This window comes from Eleutherodactylus coqui, chromosome 12 (genome assembly GCF_035609145.1).
Source record: "Eleutherodactylus coqui strain aEleCoq1 chromosome 12, aEleCoq1.hap1, whole genome shotgun sequence".
Classification (NCBI taxonomy): Eukaryota; Metazoa; Chordata; class Amphibia; order Anura; family Eleutherodactylidae; genus Eleutherodactylus; species Eleutherodactylus coqui.
Genome location: NC_089848.1, coordinates 2,729,153 through 2,740,514, shown reverse-complemented (window position 1 = coordinate 2,740,514; position 11,362 = coordinate 2,729,153). Strand labels below are relative to the sequence as shown.

The 11,362-nt window shown below is 51.3% G+C and overlaps 1 protein-coding gene across 50 annotated transcripts in view; it reads right to left on the bottom strand.

The window, feature by feature from the left end:
- TNS3 (tensin 3) overlaps positions 1–11,362 on the bottom strand; it is a 272,533-nt gene that overhangs the window by 114,449 nt on the left and 146,722 nt on the right. For all 50 annotated transcript variants that reach the window (XR_010787362.1, XR_010787373.1, XR_010787390.1 and 47 more), the window contains one exon: positions 9,796–9,900. Coding sequence is in view for 3 of the 50 variants with exons in the window: in XM_066585403.1 (XP_066441500.1) it covers positions 9,796–9,900 (105 nt within the window). In the remaining 47 variants the exon portion in view is untranslated. The remainder of the gene's footprint in view (positions 1–9,795; positions 9,901–11,362) is intronic.

Here is an 11,362-nt window from a genome sequence, read left to right as displayed (position 1 = left end):
TTGACTGCAAGCTGTAATCAACCGCCCCCTGCAGCCATACCGATTCAGCCACTATATGGCCTGACCAATGTCTATGTGTATAGCATCCCTCACTCTCCACCCCCCCATACCGTGCACATCTCCACCCCCCCATACCGTGCCCATCTCCACCTCCCCATACCGTGCCCATCTCCACCTCCCTATACCGTGCCCATCTCCACCTCCCCATACCGTGCCCATCTCCAGCTCCCCATACCGTGCCCATCTCCAGCTCCCCATACCGTGCCCATCTCCACCTCCCCATACCGTGCCCATCTCCACCCCCCCCATACCGTGCGCATCTCCACCCCCCCCCCATACCGTGCGCATCTCCACCCCCCCCCCATACCGTGCGCATCTCCACCCCCCCCCCCCATACCGTGCGCATCTCCACCCCCCCCCCCATACCGTGCGCATCTCCACCCCCCCCCCATACCGTGCGCATCTCCACCCCCCCCCCCCCATACCGGGCACATCTCCACCCCCCCCCATACCGGGCACATCTCCACACCCCCCCATACCAGGCACATCTCCACCCCGCTCCTTGTTTCAGCGCCATCACCCTTCATTCGGTCCATGCATGCGCGTTCCACTGTTCTCTATGGAAGTTCGGGCGCATGGACTTCCTGGGGTGACAAGACAGGGATGGGGGTCCTGGAAGGCATAAGACTTACACCCCTGGACTCGGCGGACGCACCCTGTGAAGAGGACCCCCTGACATATTGTGGGGATAGAAGGATTTATTAGAACAGACTAAACCCCAGAAGGCTACATTGTGCCGTTCCTCTTATTTCCCAACGAGGGGTCAGAAAGCTGGTGGGTAAAAGGAACTGCAGCAATGTTCAGAATAACGGGGTCTTAGGATCCCCCTGACAGTGAAGACGAGGAGGGGAAGGTGTTTAGAATACGGTCTTCCCCCCCGGAGAACCAGGACCTCCATCCGCCAGGAGGTGAACCGTGGAGCAGACCTTCCGCAGAAGACGCCATGCTGCGAGGAATGGCGACCGCAAAGCAGCTGGCCATAGACTACAATGCAGACGGGGAGCAGCGGCGCTGCGGACGACGCTCGTCTATTCCTTTATTGGTACAGTGGATATTTCTGTAGTAAATGGAGCTAAAGTCTACAGACACGATGGAAGCATTAGTTACAAAAAACAAAAGGGACCAGCGAGGTCTGCAGCACTAAGGGGGCGCTCCAAACCCCGACCCTCCTGCCGGTGCCAGGACATTGGAGTCTGGTTAGAAGCCCCGCAGCACCAACGATGAGGAATTCAGAAAGAAAGCGATGGAGAAAGGAATCCTGGGAGGAGGTGAAGTGGAGCCCACGAAGACTGATGGACCCCACGAAGACTGATGGACCCCACGAAAACTGATGGACCCCACGAAGACTGATGGACCCCACGAAGACTGATGGACCCCACGAAGACTGATGGACCCCACGAAGACTGATGGACCCCACGAAGACTGATGGACCCCACGAAGACTGATGGACCCCACGAAGACTGATGGACCCCACGAAGACTGATGGACCCCACGAAGACTGATGGACCCCACGAAGACTGATGGACCCCACGAAGACTGATGGACCCCACGAAGACTGATGGACCCCATAAAGACTGATGGACCCCATGAAGACTGATGGACCCCATGAAGACTGATGGACCCCATGAAGACTGATGGACCCCATGAAGACTGATGGACCCCATAAAGACTGATGGACCCCATAAAGACTGATGGACCCCATAAAGACTGATGGACCCCATAAAGACTGATGGACCCCATAAAGACTGATGGACCCCATAAAGACTGATGGACCCCATAAAGACTGATGGACCCCATAAAGACTGATGGACCCCATAAAGACTGATGGACCCCATAAAGACTGATGGACCCCATAAAGACTGATGGACCCCCGCAAGCATCCAGCAGGATCAGCAGCCCTCACATCATTCACTCTCATTCCATTGAAATCCCTGTAAACACATATTTGTAGGATTGGTCACCGATCGCTTTTGCCAGAAGTTTCCTATTTGTCAAACTCTTTAAGAAGGTTCTTTCAGCAGCTGAAGTGTGTATTATATAGCAGTGTGTCCCAAGCTGCTGCAGCACTTCACAATGCAGGCAGGATTAGGGTGAGCCCTACAGCAGCTGAAGCAGGTACTGGTGTGGATGTGAACTCCTGAGGAGCGGTTTATATACTTACCAGGCTCCACGCAAATCTCTCATCGGCTCCTGGTCTCCTCTCTGAAGAATTGCCTACAGGCTGCAGCAGCTTCTGCATGGGATGTCACAGGCAGCTGCAGCCAATTACAGAGCTCATCAATCGATCACTGAGCTGTCATTGGCTGCAGCTGCCTGTGACGTCCCATACAGAGGCTGCTGCAGCCTGTAGACAACTCTTCAGTGGAGACCGGAGTTGCCGACGGGGAACTTGAGGAGAGTATGAGCCAATTATTTTTTCCCACAGGGGAAACAATCATGAAACAATAAAACATGAGAATGTCATTCACTATATCAGCATGTGAAAGAATTGTAAGCGACGCAATACAAATTGTATCCATTAAAACAATGTGGGTGAGAAAGAAGGATCAGAACACGACTGCCATATGTGGCAAATTAGAAGCCATGCCACCAGTAAAAACAGAGGCGGACGTATTTTACCTGCTGCATTACATCAGTCTCCAGTACCGGTACAATGCTCATGTTTCTGTACAGAGACACCTATGGCTGTACATTCTATGCGGTATGGTTGTATGGGGGAGGGGCGGATAGTGGTCACTACAATAACGATGGTGGTCGGGTGGCGGTGACAGATAGGTGCTTTGCTATCTTACCCTTCCTTTATAGGCAGCTAAAGAAGCTCCACCACAGAAGGTAACCAGCCAGAAGCAATTTTCTGTAATTGGTTTCGGTATCAAGACCATAAAATAAAGGCGTTTTGCAGTTTAATCTACATGGACATCATGAGACTCGGAGTTTTGTGACTTGTAGCTCCTCCCATGTGGCTTGTGTCAGCCAGTACGAGGAGTGCAGCCTCCAGTAAGTGGGCTCCACAACTCATGCTGGTCCGCGCAGTCTGTCAGGTACTGCCAGCACTTTATTCAGGAACTTGGCGGTAATAGCAGGAGTTTGCAGGCCGTCCGTAAACCAAGAGGCCCACTGCCGTCATCATATATTGGTCCGGGGGGCTTTCTGGGTTGTAAGATTTAACACCCGCTTTTCTAATTCTGTCACAATATATCTTTATTGAACAGCTGTGTATATAATGTATCTTCTCTGCCCCTTTTACATGGACAGGGATGGGGGGCGGTCATCCTATTAGGTTGCAGATGATTGCGGTGGTTTCTTTCTCTTTCTGTGGCAGGTCAGTAAGGTAAGTACACCGTGTGGCTTCAAGCAAGTAGTAAATCCACAAAATCCTGGTTGGACGATTTTTTTTTATATTTTCCACGGGATCGGGGGCGGCACTGCTCTACGTGGAATCTGGTAATATCACAGAGACAAGACCCATAGGAGACCTGCCAGCATTAGTCAGAGCCTGGGGCGGGTGCGCAGAACGCCCCCCTCGCATTCATTGCAATGCATGTTCTGCAGCGTTACATGGAGGGGAAATGTCGCTGCCGGTTTACAGTAGCTGGACCTCCAGGTAATAGCATGTTGGCTGCCATTAGGAAAGGGCGTGCCCAGTTTAAACAACTCCTTTAACCCCGTAGTGACCAACCCTGTTTGTGCCTTAGTGATGGAGTCACATTTTGGAAATCTGGCATGTTTCGCTTTAATATGAAATAACTCCGTAAAGGTTCTGCATCTCCCAGTGATTCTCCCCACATGTTGTACTTCATTTAGGTGGTAAAAATAGACCAATAGAATTTATACATATTTATTAAAAGTGCCGAAATTGGGGAAATTGTGAAAAATATTTGTATTTTTTCACATTTTCAATTGCAATATCTCACACATGTGCAAACATACTGTATACATTTTTGATAAGATATATATTTCCATCTGTTTACTTTATTCTGGACGCACATTTAAAAAAACTTTCGTTTTTTTTAACCATTTAGATGACGCTCAAATTTAACATTGATTATCAACATTTTGAGGAACACTTTATTTTTCTGCAGCAAGCCAAGATTACAAAGGCTCATGAGTGTCAGAATGATAGATCCCCCCACAAATGACCCCATTTTAAAAACTACACCCCTTAATGTATACACTGGGGGGGTCAGGAGGATTTTAACCACACAGTTTTTTTCAGGAATTAATGCAATTTAGAGAAGAAGAAATGAAATGTCATTTTTGCAAATCTGTCATTTTAAAAGGCAGATGTTTTCCTATAGTTTACATGAAAATGAGGATTTACACCCCAAAATGATTACCCCTGTTTGTCCGTGTTCAGAGACATCCCCATTGTGGCCCTAATATTATGTTTGTATGCACAACGGGGCCCAAACCGAAAGGAGCAGCCAGTGGTCTTCCGAACAGACATTTTGCCTGAAGGTGTTTTAGGCCCCATTGCCCACTTGTAGAGCCCTTGAGCAGCCAAAACGATGGAGAACCCCCACAAATGTAAACTAGACCCCTTAACGCATTCCTCTAGGGGTGTACTGTGTATTTTAACCTCACAGTTTTTGAATGAATCTAAGCAAAGGAGAAGGAAAAAATTACGATTCATTTTTGCAAAATTGTGTTATTTTAAACAGTTTTTTTGTACAGCACACATAGGAATGAAGACTTTCACCCCAAAATAAAGATTGACTCCCTAAAAATACCCCCCCTCCACGCCTTTTTTGGCGTTCCCTAAAACTTCAATAAAACTAATAATGCATGTCCGAAGACCGGGGTAATTACAGAGGGTGGTTGGGGTGGGCACATGGAGCAGTGAGACCGGGTATCCCTCCTGCTCCCATGCTTTTGGGGGGGGGGGGGGGGTATTTCTTGACCTCAGCAGTATTCAGGCTCTGCCTCGGCAGCTCTCATCTACTGAGGCCAAATGCAGATTGGAATCTTGTTATTCAAAGTTTTAATCTTCTTGGCCTCATGTTTGTACATGCAATTAAGACAGAGCCAACCATCCATCACATTCTGATCATTCTTACATGAAGTACATAAACAAACAGGAGATAAATAGTAGAAGTAGAGCATAGGTAAGGAGAAACTCCTCTGCAATGCGGGACAACACCGGAGGAAATGAGGAGCAGCTGTCTACTTGTACCACCTAAGACAACACCAAAGGAAAGGAGGAGCAGCCACCTACTTGTACCGCCTAAGACAATACCAAGGGAAAGGAGGAGCAGCCACCGACTTGTACTGCCTAAGACAACACTAAAGGAAAGGAGGAGCAGCCACCTACTTGTACCGCCTAAGACAATACCAAGGGAAAGGAGGAGCAGCCACCGACTTGTACTGCCTAAGACAACACCAGAGGAAAGGAGGAGCAGCCACCTACTGGTAGCGCCTAAGACAATACCAGAGGAAAGGAGGAGCAGCCACCTACTTGTACCGCCTAAGACAACACCAAAGGAAAGGAGGAGCAGCCACCGACTTGTTCTGCCTAAGACAACACCAAAGGAAAGGAGGAGCAGCCACCGACTTGTACTGCCTAAGACAACACCAGAGGAAAGGAGGAGCAGCCGCCTACTTGTACTGCCTAAGACAACACCAAAGGAAAGGAGGAGCAGCCGCCTACTGGTAGCGCCTAAGACAATACCAGAGGAAAGGAGGAGCAGCCACCTACTTGTACCGCCTAAGACAACACCAAAGGAAAGGAGGAGCAGCCACCTACTTGTACCGCCTAAGACAACACCAAAGGAAAGGAGGAGCAGCCACCGACTTGTACTGCCTAAGACAACACCAGAGGAAAGGAGGAGCAGCCGCCTACTTGTACTGCCTAAGACAACACCAAAGGAAAGGAGGAGCAGCCGCCTACTTGTACCACGTAAGAAAACACCGGAGGAAAGGAGGAGCAGCCGCCTGCTTGTACCGCTTAAGGCAACACCGGAGGAAAGGAGGAGCAGCTGCCTACTTGTACCACCTAAGACAACACCGGAGGATATGAGGAGCAGCCGCGTACTTGTACCGCCTAAGACAACACCAGAGGAAAGGAGGAGCAGCCGCCTACTTGTACCGCCTAAGACAACACTGGAGGAAAGGAGGAGCAGCCGCCTACTTGTACCGCCTAAGACAACACTGGAGGAAAGGAGGAGCAGCCGCCTACTTGTACCGCCTAAGACAACACCAGAGGAAAGGAGGAGCAGCCGCCTATTTGTACCACCTAATACAACACTGGAGGAAAGGAGGAGCAGCAGCCTACTTGTACCGCTTAAGGCAACACCAGAGGAAAGGAGGAGCAGCAGCCTACTTGTACCGCTTAAGGCAACACCAGAGGAAAGGAGGAGCAGCCGCCTACTTGTACCACTTAATACAACACCGGAGGAAAGGAGGAGCAGGCACCTTCTTGTACCGCCTAAGACAACACCGGAGGAAAGGAGGAGCAGCCGCCTACTTGTACCACTTAAGAAAACACCGGAGGAAAGGAGGAGCAGCCGCCTGCTTGTACCGCTTAAGGCAACACCGGAGGAAAGGAGGAGCAGCCGCCTACTTGTACCACCTAAGACAACACCGGAGGATATGAGGAGCAGCCGCGTACTTGTACCGCCTAAGACAACACTGGAGGAAAGGAGGAGCAGCTGCCTACTTGTACCGCCTAAGACAACACCAGAGGAAAGGAGGAGCAACCGCCTACTTGTACCGCCTAAGACAACACTGGAGGAAAGGAGGAGCAGCCGCCTGCTTCTACCGCTTAGGGCAACACCGGAGGAAAGGAGGAGCAGCTGCCTACTTGTACCACCTAAGACAACACCGGAGGATATGAGGAGCAGCCGCGTACTTGTACCGCCTAAGACAACACCAGAGCAAAGGAGGAGCAGCTGCCTACTTGTACCACCTAAGACAACACCGGAGGATATGAGGAGCAGCCGCGTACTTGTACCGCCTAAGACAACACCAGAGGAAAGGAGGAGCAGCCGCCTACTTGTACCGCCTAAGACAACACTGGAGGAAAGGAGGAGCAGCCACCTACTTGTACCGCCTAAGACAACACCAAAGGAAAGGAGGAGCAGCCACCGACTTGTACTGCCTAAGACAACACCAGAGGAAAGGAGGAGCAGCCACCTACTTGTACCGCCTAAGACAACACCAAAGGAAAGGAGGAGCAGCCACCTACTTGTACCGCCTAAGACAACACCAAAGGAAAGGAGGAGCAGCCACCGACTTGTACTGCCTAAGACAACACCAGAGGAAAGGAGGAGCAGCCGCCTACTTGTACTGCCTAAGACAACACCAGAGGAAAGGAGGAGCAACCGCCTACTTGTACCGCCTAAGACAACACTGGAGGAAAGGAGGAGCAGCCGCCTACTTGTACCGCCTAAGACAACACCAAGGGAAAGGAGGAGCAGCCACCGACTTGTACCGCTTAAGGCAACACCGGAGGAAAGGGGGAGCAGCCATCTACTTGTACCGCCTAAGACAAAACCGGAGGAAAGGAGGAGCAGCCACCTACTTGTACCGCCTAAGACAGCACTGGAGGAAAGGAGGAGCAGCCGCCTACTTGTACCGCTTAAGGAAACACCGGAGGAAAGGAGGAGCAGCCGCCTACTTGTACCGCTTAAGGCAACACGGGAGGAAAGGAGGAGCAGCCGCCTACTTGTACCGATTAAGGAAACACCGGAGGAAAGGAGGAGCAGCCGCCTGCTTCTACTGCTTAAGACAACACCGGAGGAAAGGAGGAGCAGCCACCAACTTGTACCGCTTAAGGCAACACGGGAGGAAAGGAGGAGCAGCCGCCTACTTGTACCGCTCACGGCAACACCGGAGGAAAGGAGGAGCAGCCACCTACTTGTACCGCTTAAGACAACACCGGAGGAAAGGAGGAGCAGCCACCAACTTGTACCGCTTAAGGCAGCACCGGAGGAAAGGAGGAGCAGCCGCCTACTTGTACCGCCTAAGACAGCACTGGAGGAAAGGAGGAGCAGCCGCCTACTTGTACCGCTTAAGGAAACACCGGAGGAAAGGAGGAGCAGCCGCCTACTTGTACCGCCTAAGACAACACTGGAGGAAAGGAGGAGCACCCGCCTACTTGTACCGCCTAAGACAACACCAAGGGAAAGGAGGAGCAGCCACCGACTTGTACCGCTTAAGGCAACACCGGAGGAAAGGGGGAGCAGCCATCTACTTGTACCGCCTAAGACAAAACCGGAGGAAAGGAGGAGCAGCCGCCTACTTGTACCGCCTAAGACAACACCGGAGGAAAGGAGGAGCAGCCACCTACTTGTACCGCCTAAGACAGCACTGGAGGAAAGGAGGAGCAGCCGCCTACTTGTACCGCTTAAGGCAACACCGGAGGAAAGGAGGAGCAGCTACCTACTTGTACTGCTATATCTAAAGGGTGACGGAGAGAATTATTGGCATCTAAAAGCCCTTCAGCTACAAACAAGGACACACAGGACTACTTGCTGGCTGCAGATGCCCAACAGGTCGTCCCAGCGATATCATTCCTGTGCTTTTACATAGGAACGAGCATCGTTCGTGAATAGGGGAGGAGCGTCCGGTGTTGTCGGGGTTGTCGGGCCGCCCACCTCCATTCACAGTAAGCAGGCAGTCGGTCATTGGCGATACTGCCTGCTTCCACGGGCCAATCCGTGTTCTGGATGTGGGCATCCAATGATTGGCCAGTAGAAGGGCCCTAAGGATGGACTGAAGTATTGGGAATCCTTGCTCCCTCGTATGCGCACAAAATACGCAAAAGCGTCTTGTGTGGAAAACGAAAAAAAAAAGATCCTAAAATACTAAACATGCAGCAGTAATCTCTCCCAGAAGGAACCAATTGGTTTTTGTCTTTGTGCATTCCCTGTAGGGCGGGGAGATTAACGGAATTAACGCACTATTTGTATGGTCCGCGAGTCTAACTCCTGCCTCCAAAGTAGTGCTTTTGACCAGCTGCAGACGCTCCCCACAGCAGCTAGTTTGTCCTCGCGGTAGATGGAATCCAACATGGCGGGTATAGGGTTAGCTTGAGAAGCCCCGCCCTCTGTACACGGACATGCCGGGCTCCTCTGCCTCCGTTACCGGGAGCTGCAGATGTAGAATGCCTGTGTTCTGCTCGAGGTGTACACGCCTCAGGACCCTCGCCGTTCTATTAGGTTATTAGTTTTATGCCGACCATCTCTACGTAGACCCTCTGATGTGTAAGGCACCGGGGAACCTGTTACCACATGGAGATTACTATTATACGCTGACGTTTGTGGGACCTACAGTCCCTCTCCACAAGTCACTGGTCAGACCGCACATGGGATATTGGGGACAGTTAGGGGCAGCGGGACTGAAGGAGGACATATCAGAGCTTGAGCGGGTACAAAGGGGGCAACTCAAGTACTAAATGGGCGGACTACAATACCTGAGAGGTCATAGAACTGGGATTAGTTTAGAAGACTAGTGTTTTGACTGTTGTAACTTTTGTTCTCATGCAGCGTGCCGGAGACACCGAACGGGTAACAGGGGGCACAAAACCCAGAGATCCACGACAAGAGCCCCAACAGATGGGACTTCACCGAAACACGAAGCGTAATACGTCAGATGGACCCATCTCTCAGTATCATGAAGCACGGATGGAGGACGGGACGGCAAGGTTCACACTGATCGCTACATAGATGACCAACAGAAGAGTCCCATGCAAACCCCATGCAGCACTAATGAGGGCCGACAGGACTCCATACTAACCTTCACCATTCAGACTTGTGTTTTCATAGGAATCCCAGCGGATCAGCGGATCCCCGGTGTTGTAGTCGATGCTGATGTCCTGATTGTTCTGAAGGTTTGCAGCATCTAGAAGGAAGGTTTTCAGGTTGGTTGTCAGTCTGTTGTCTAGATGTGGTCATTAAAGTACAATATCACATAACTGCAGATCTCACGCATGGTCTCCCACTTGTGCAGCAGAATGCTGTGGCTCCTAGAGCTCGTCGCGAGGCGGGGGCCCCTCAGACAGAAGACAACCCCTTTAAGTGTGAAGCATGAGTCACGGCTGCTAATCTGTTATGTCACATCCTCAAGGAGGATCAGAAATCTATGGAATGATGCCAAGAGCACAGAACTTGGGGACTTGTAAAATACTGCAACTGTAGCCAGTAATATCTACCGTTACAGCTCAATCTAGAGGGACGGACTTACAGCCATCGCCTGGGAGTAGAAAAAAGAATCAGTTCTTTCCCCCAATATTGGCATCTCTCATGCACTGTGGGCGCAAACACCACAGTTCTCCATTCACTTCAACAGCCTGAGCCGCAGTACCAGACACAGTCTATGGAGAAGAGTGGCGCTGTTCTGAGAGAAAAAACTAAATGCTTTTATAGTCTCTAAATCCCGTTGAGACTATAAACGTCCACCATCACAGACCAGGAGAATCACGGAGCGGCAGTGCTGGCTCTCAGGGGGTAAGTCCCATTTGTTTTATTATTGCAAGTCATTTGGCACCAAGTAAAAAAAGTGCAATTGTAACTCAACAACCCGTTTAGGTGGTTCAGCTTTTGGTAAAACCGTTTTAGAGAAAATCTGAATAGATCCTCAAATTAAAAAATATGATCCTCACCCGGATGCAGTGACACATTATACCCTCAACAAAACCCCAGAAACTGCAACTAATGTAGACCACCACCAGGCTCATAAGGCACCCCCAGGCTCATAGGGCACCCCCAGGCTCATAGGGCACCACCAGGCTCATGAGACACCACCAGGCTCATATGGCACCCCAGGCTCATATGGCACCCCCAGGCTCATAAGGCACCCCCAGGCTCATAAGGCACCCCCAGGCTCATAAGGCACCCCCAGGCTCATAAGGCACCCCCAGGCTCATAAGGCACCCCCAGGCTCATAAGGCACCCCCAGGCTCATAAGGCACCCCCAGGCTCATAAGGCACCACCAAGCTCATAAGGCACCACCAGGCTCATAAGGCACCACCAGGCTCATAAGGCACCACCACCAGGCTCCTATGGCACCACCACCAGGCTCCTATGGCACCACCACCAGGCTCCTATGGCACCACCACCAGGCTCCTATGGCACCACCACCAGGCTCCTATGGCACCACCACCAGGCTCCTATGGCACCACCACCAGGCTCCTATGGCACCACCACCAGGCTCCGATGGCACCACCACCAGGCTCCGATGGCACCACCAGGTGTCGATGGCACTACCAGCCTCATATAACACCACCAGTGCCACTAGGCTCCGATGGCACCACCAGGCTCATGGTACATTCAGCGAGTTGATGGATTAGCTTGTGTATGGTGT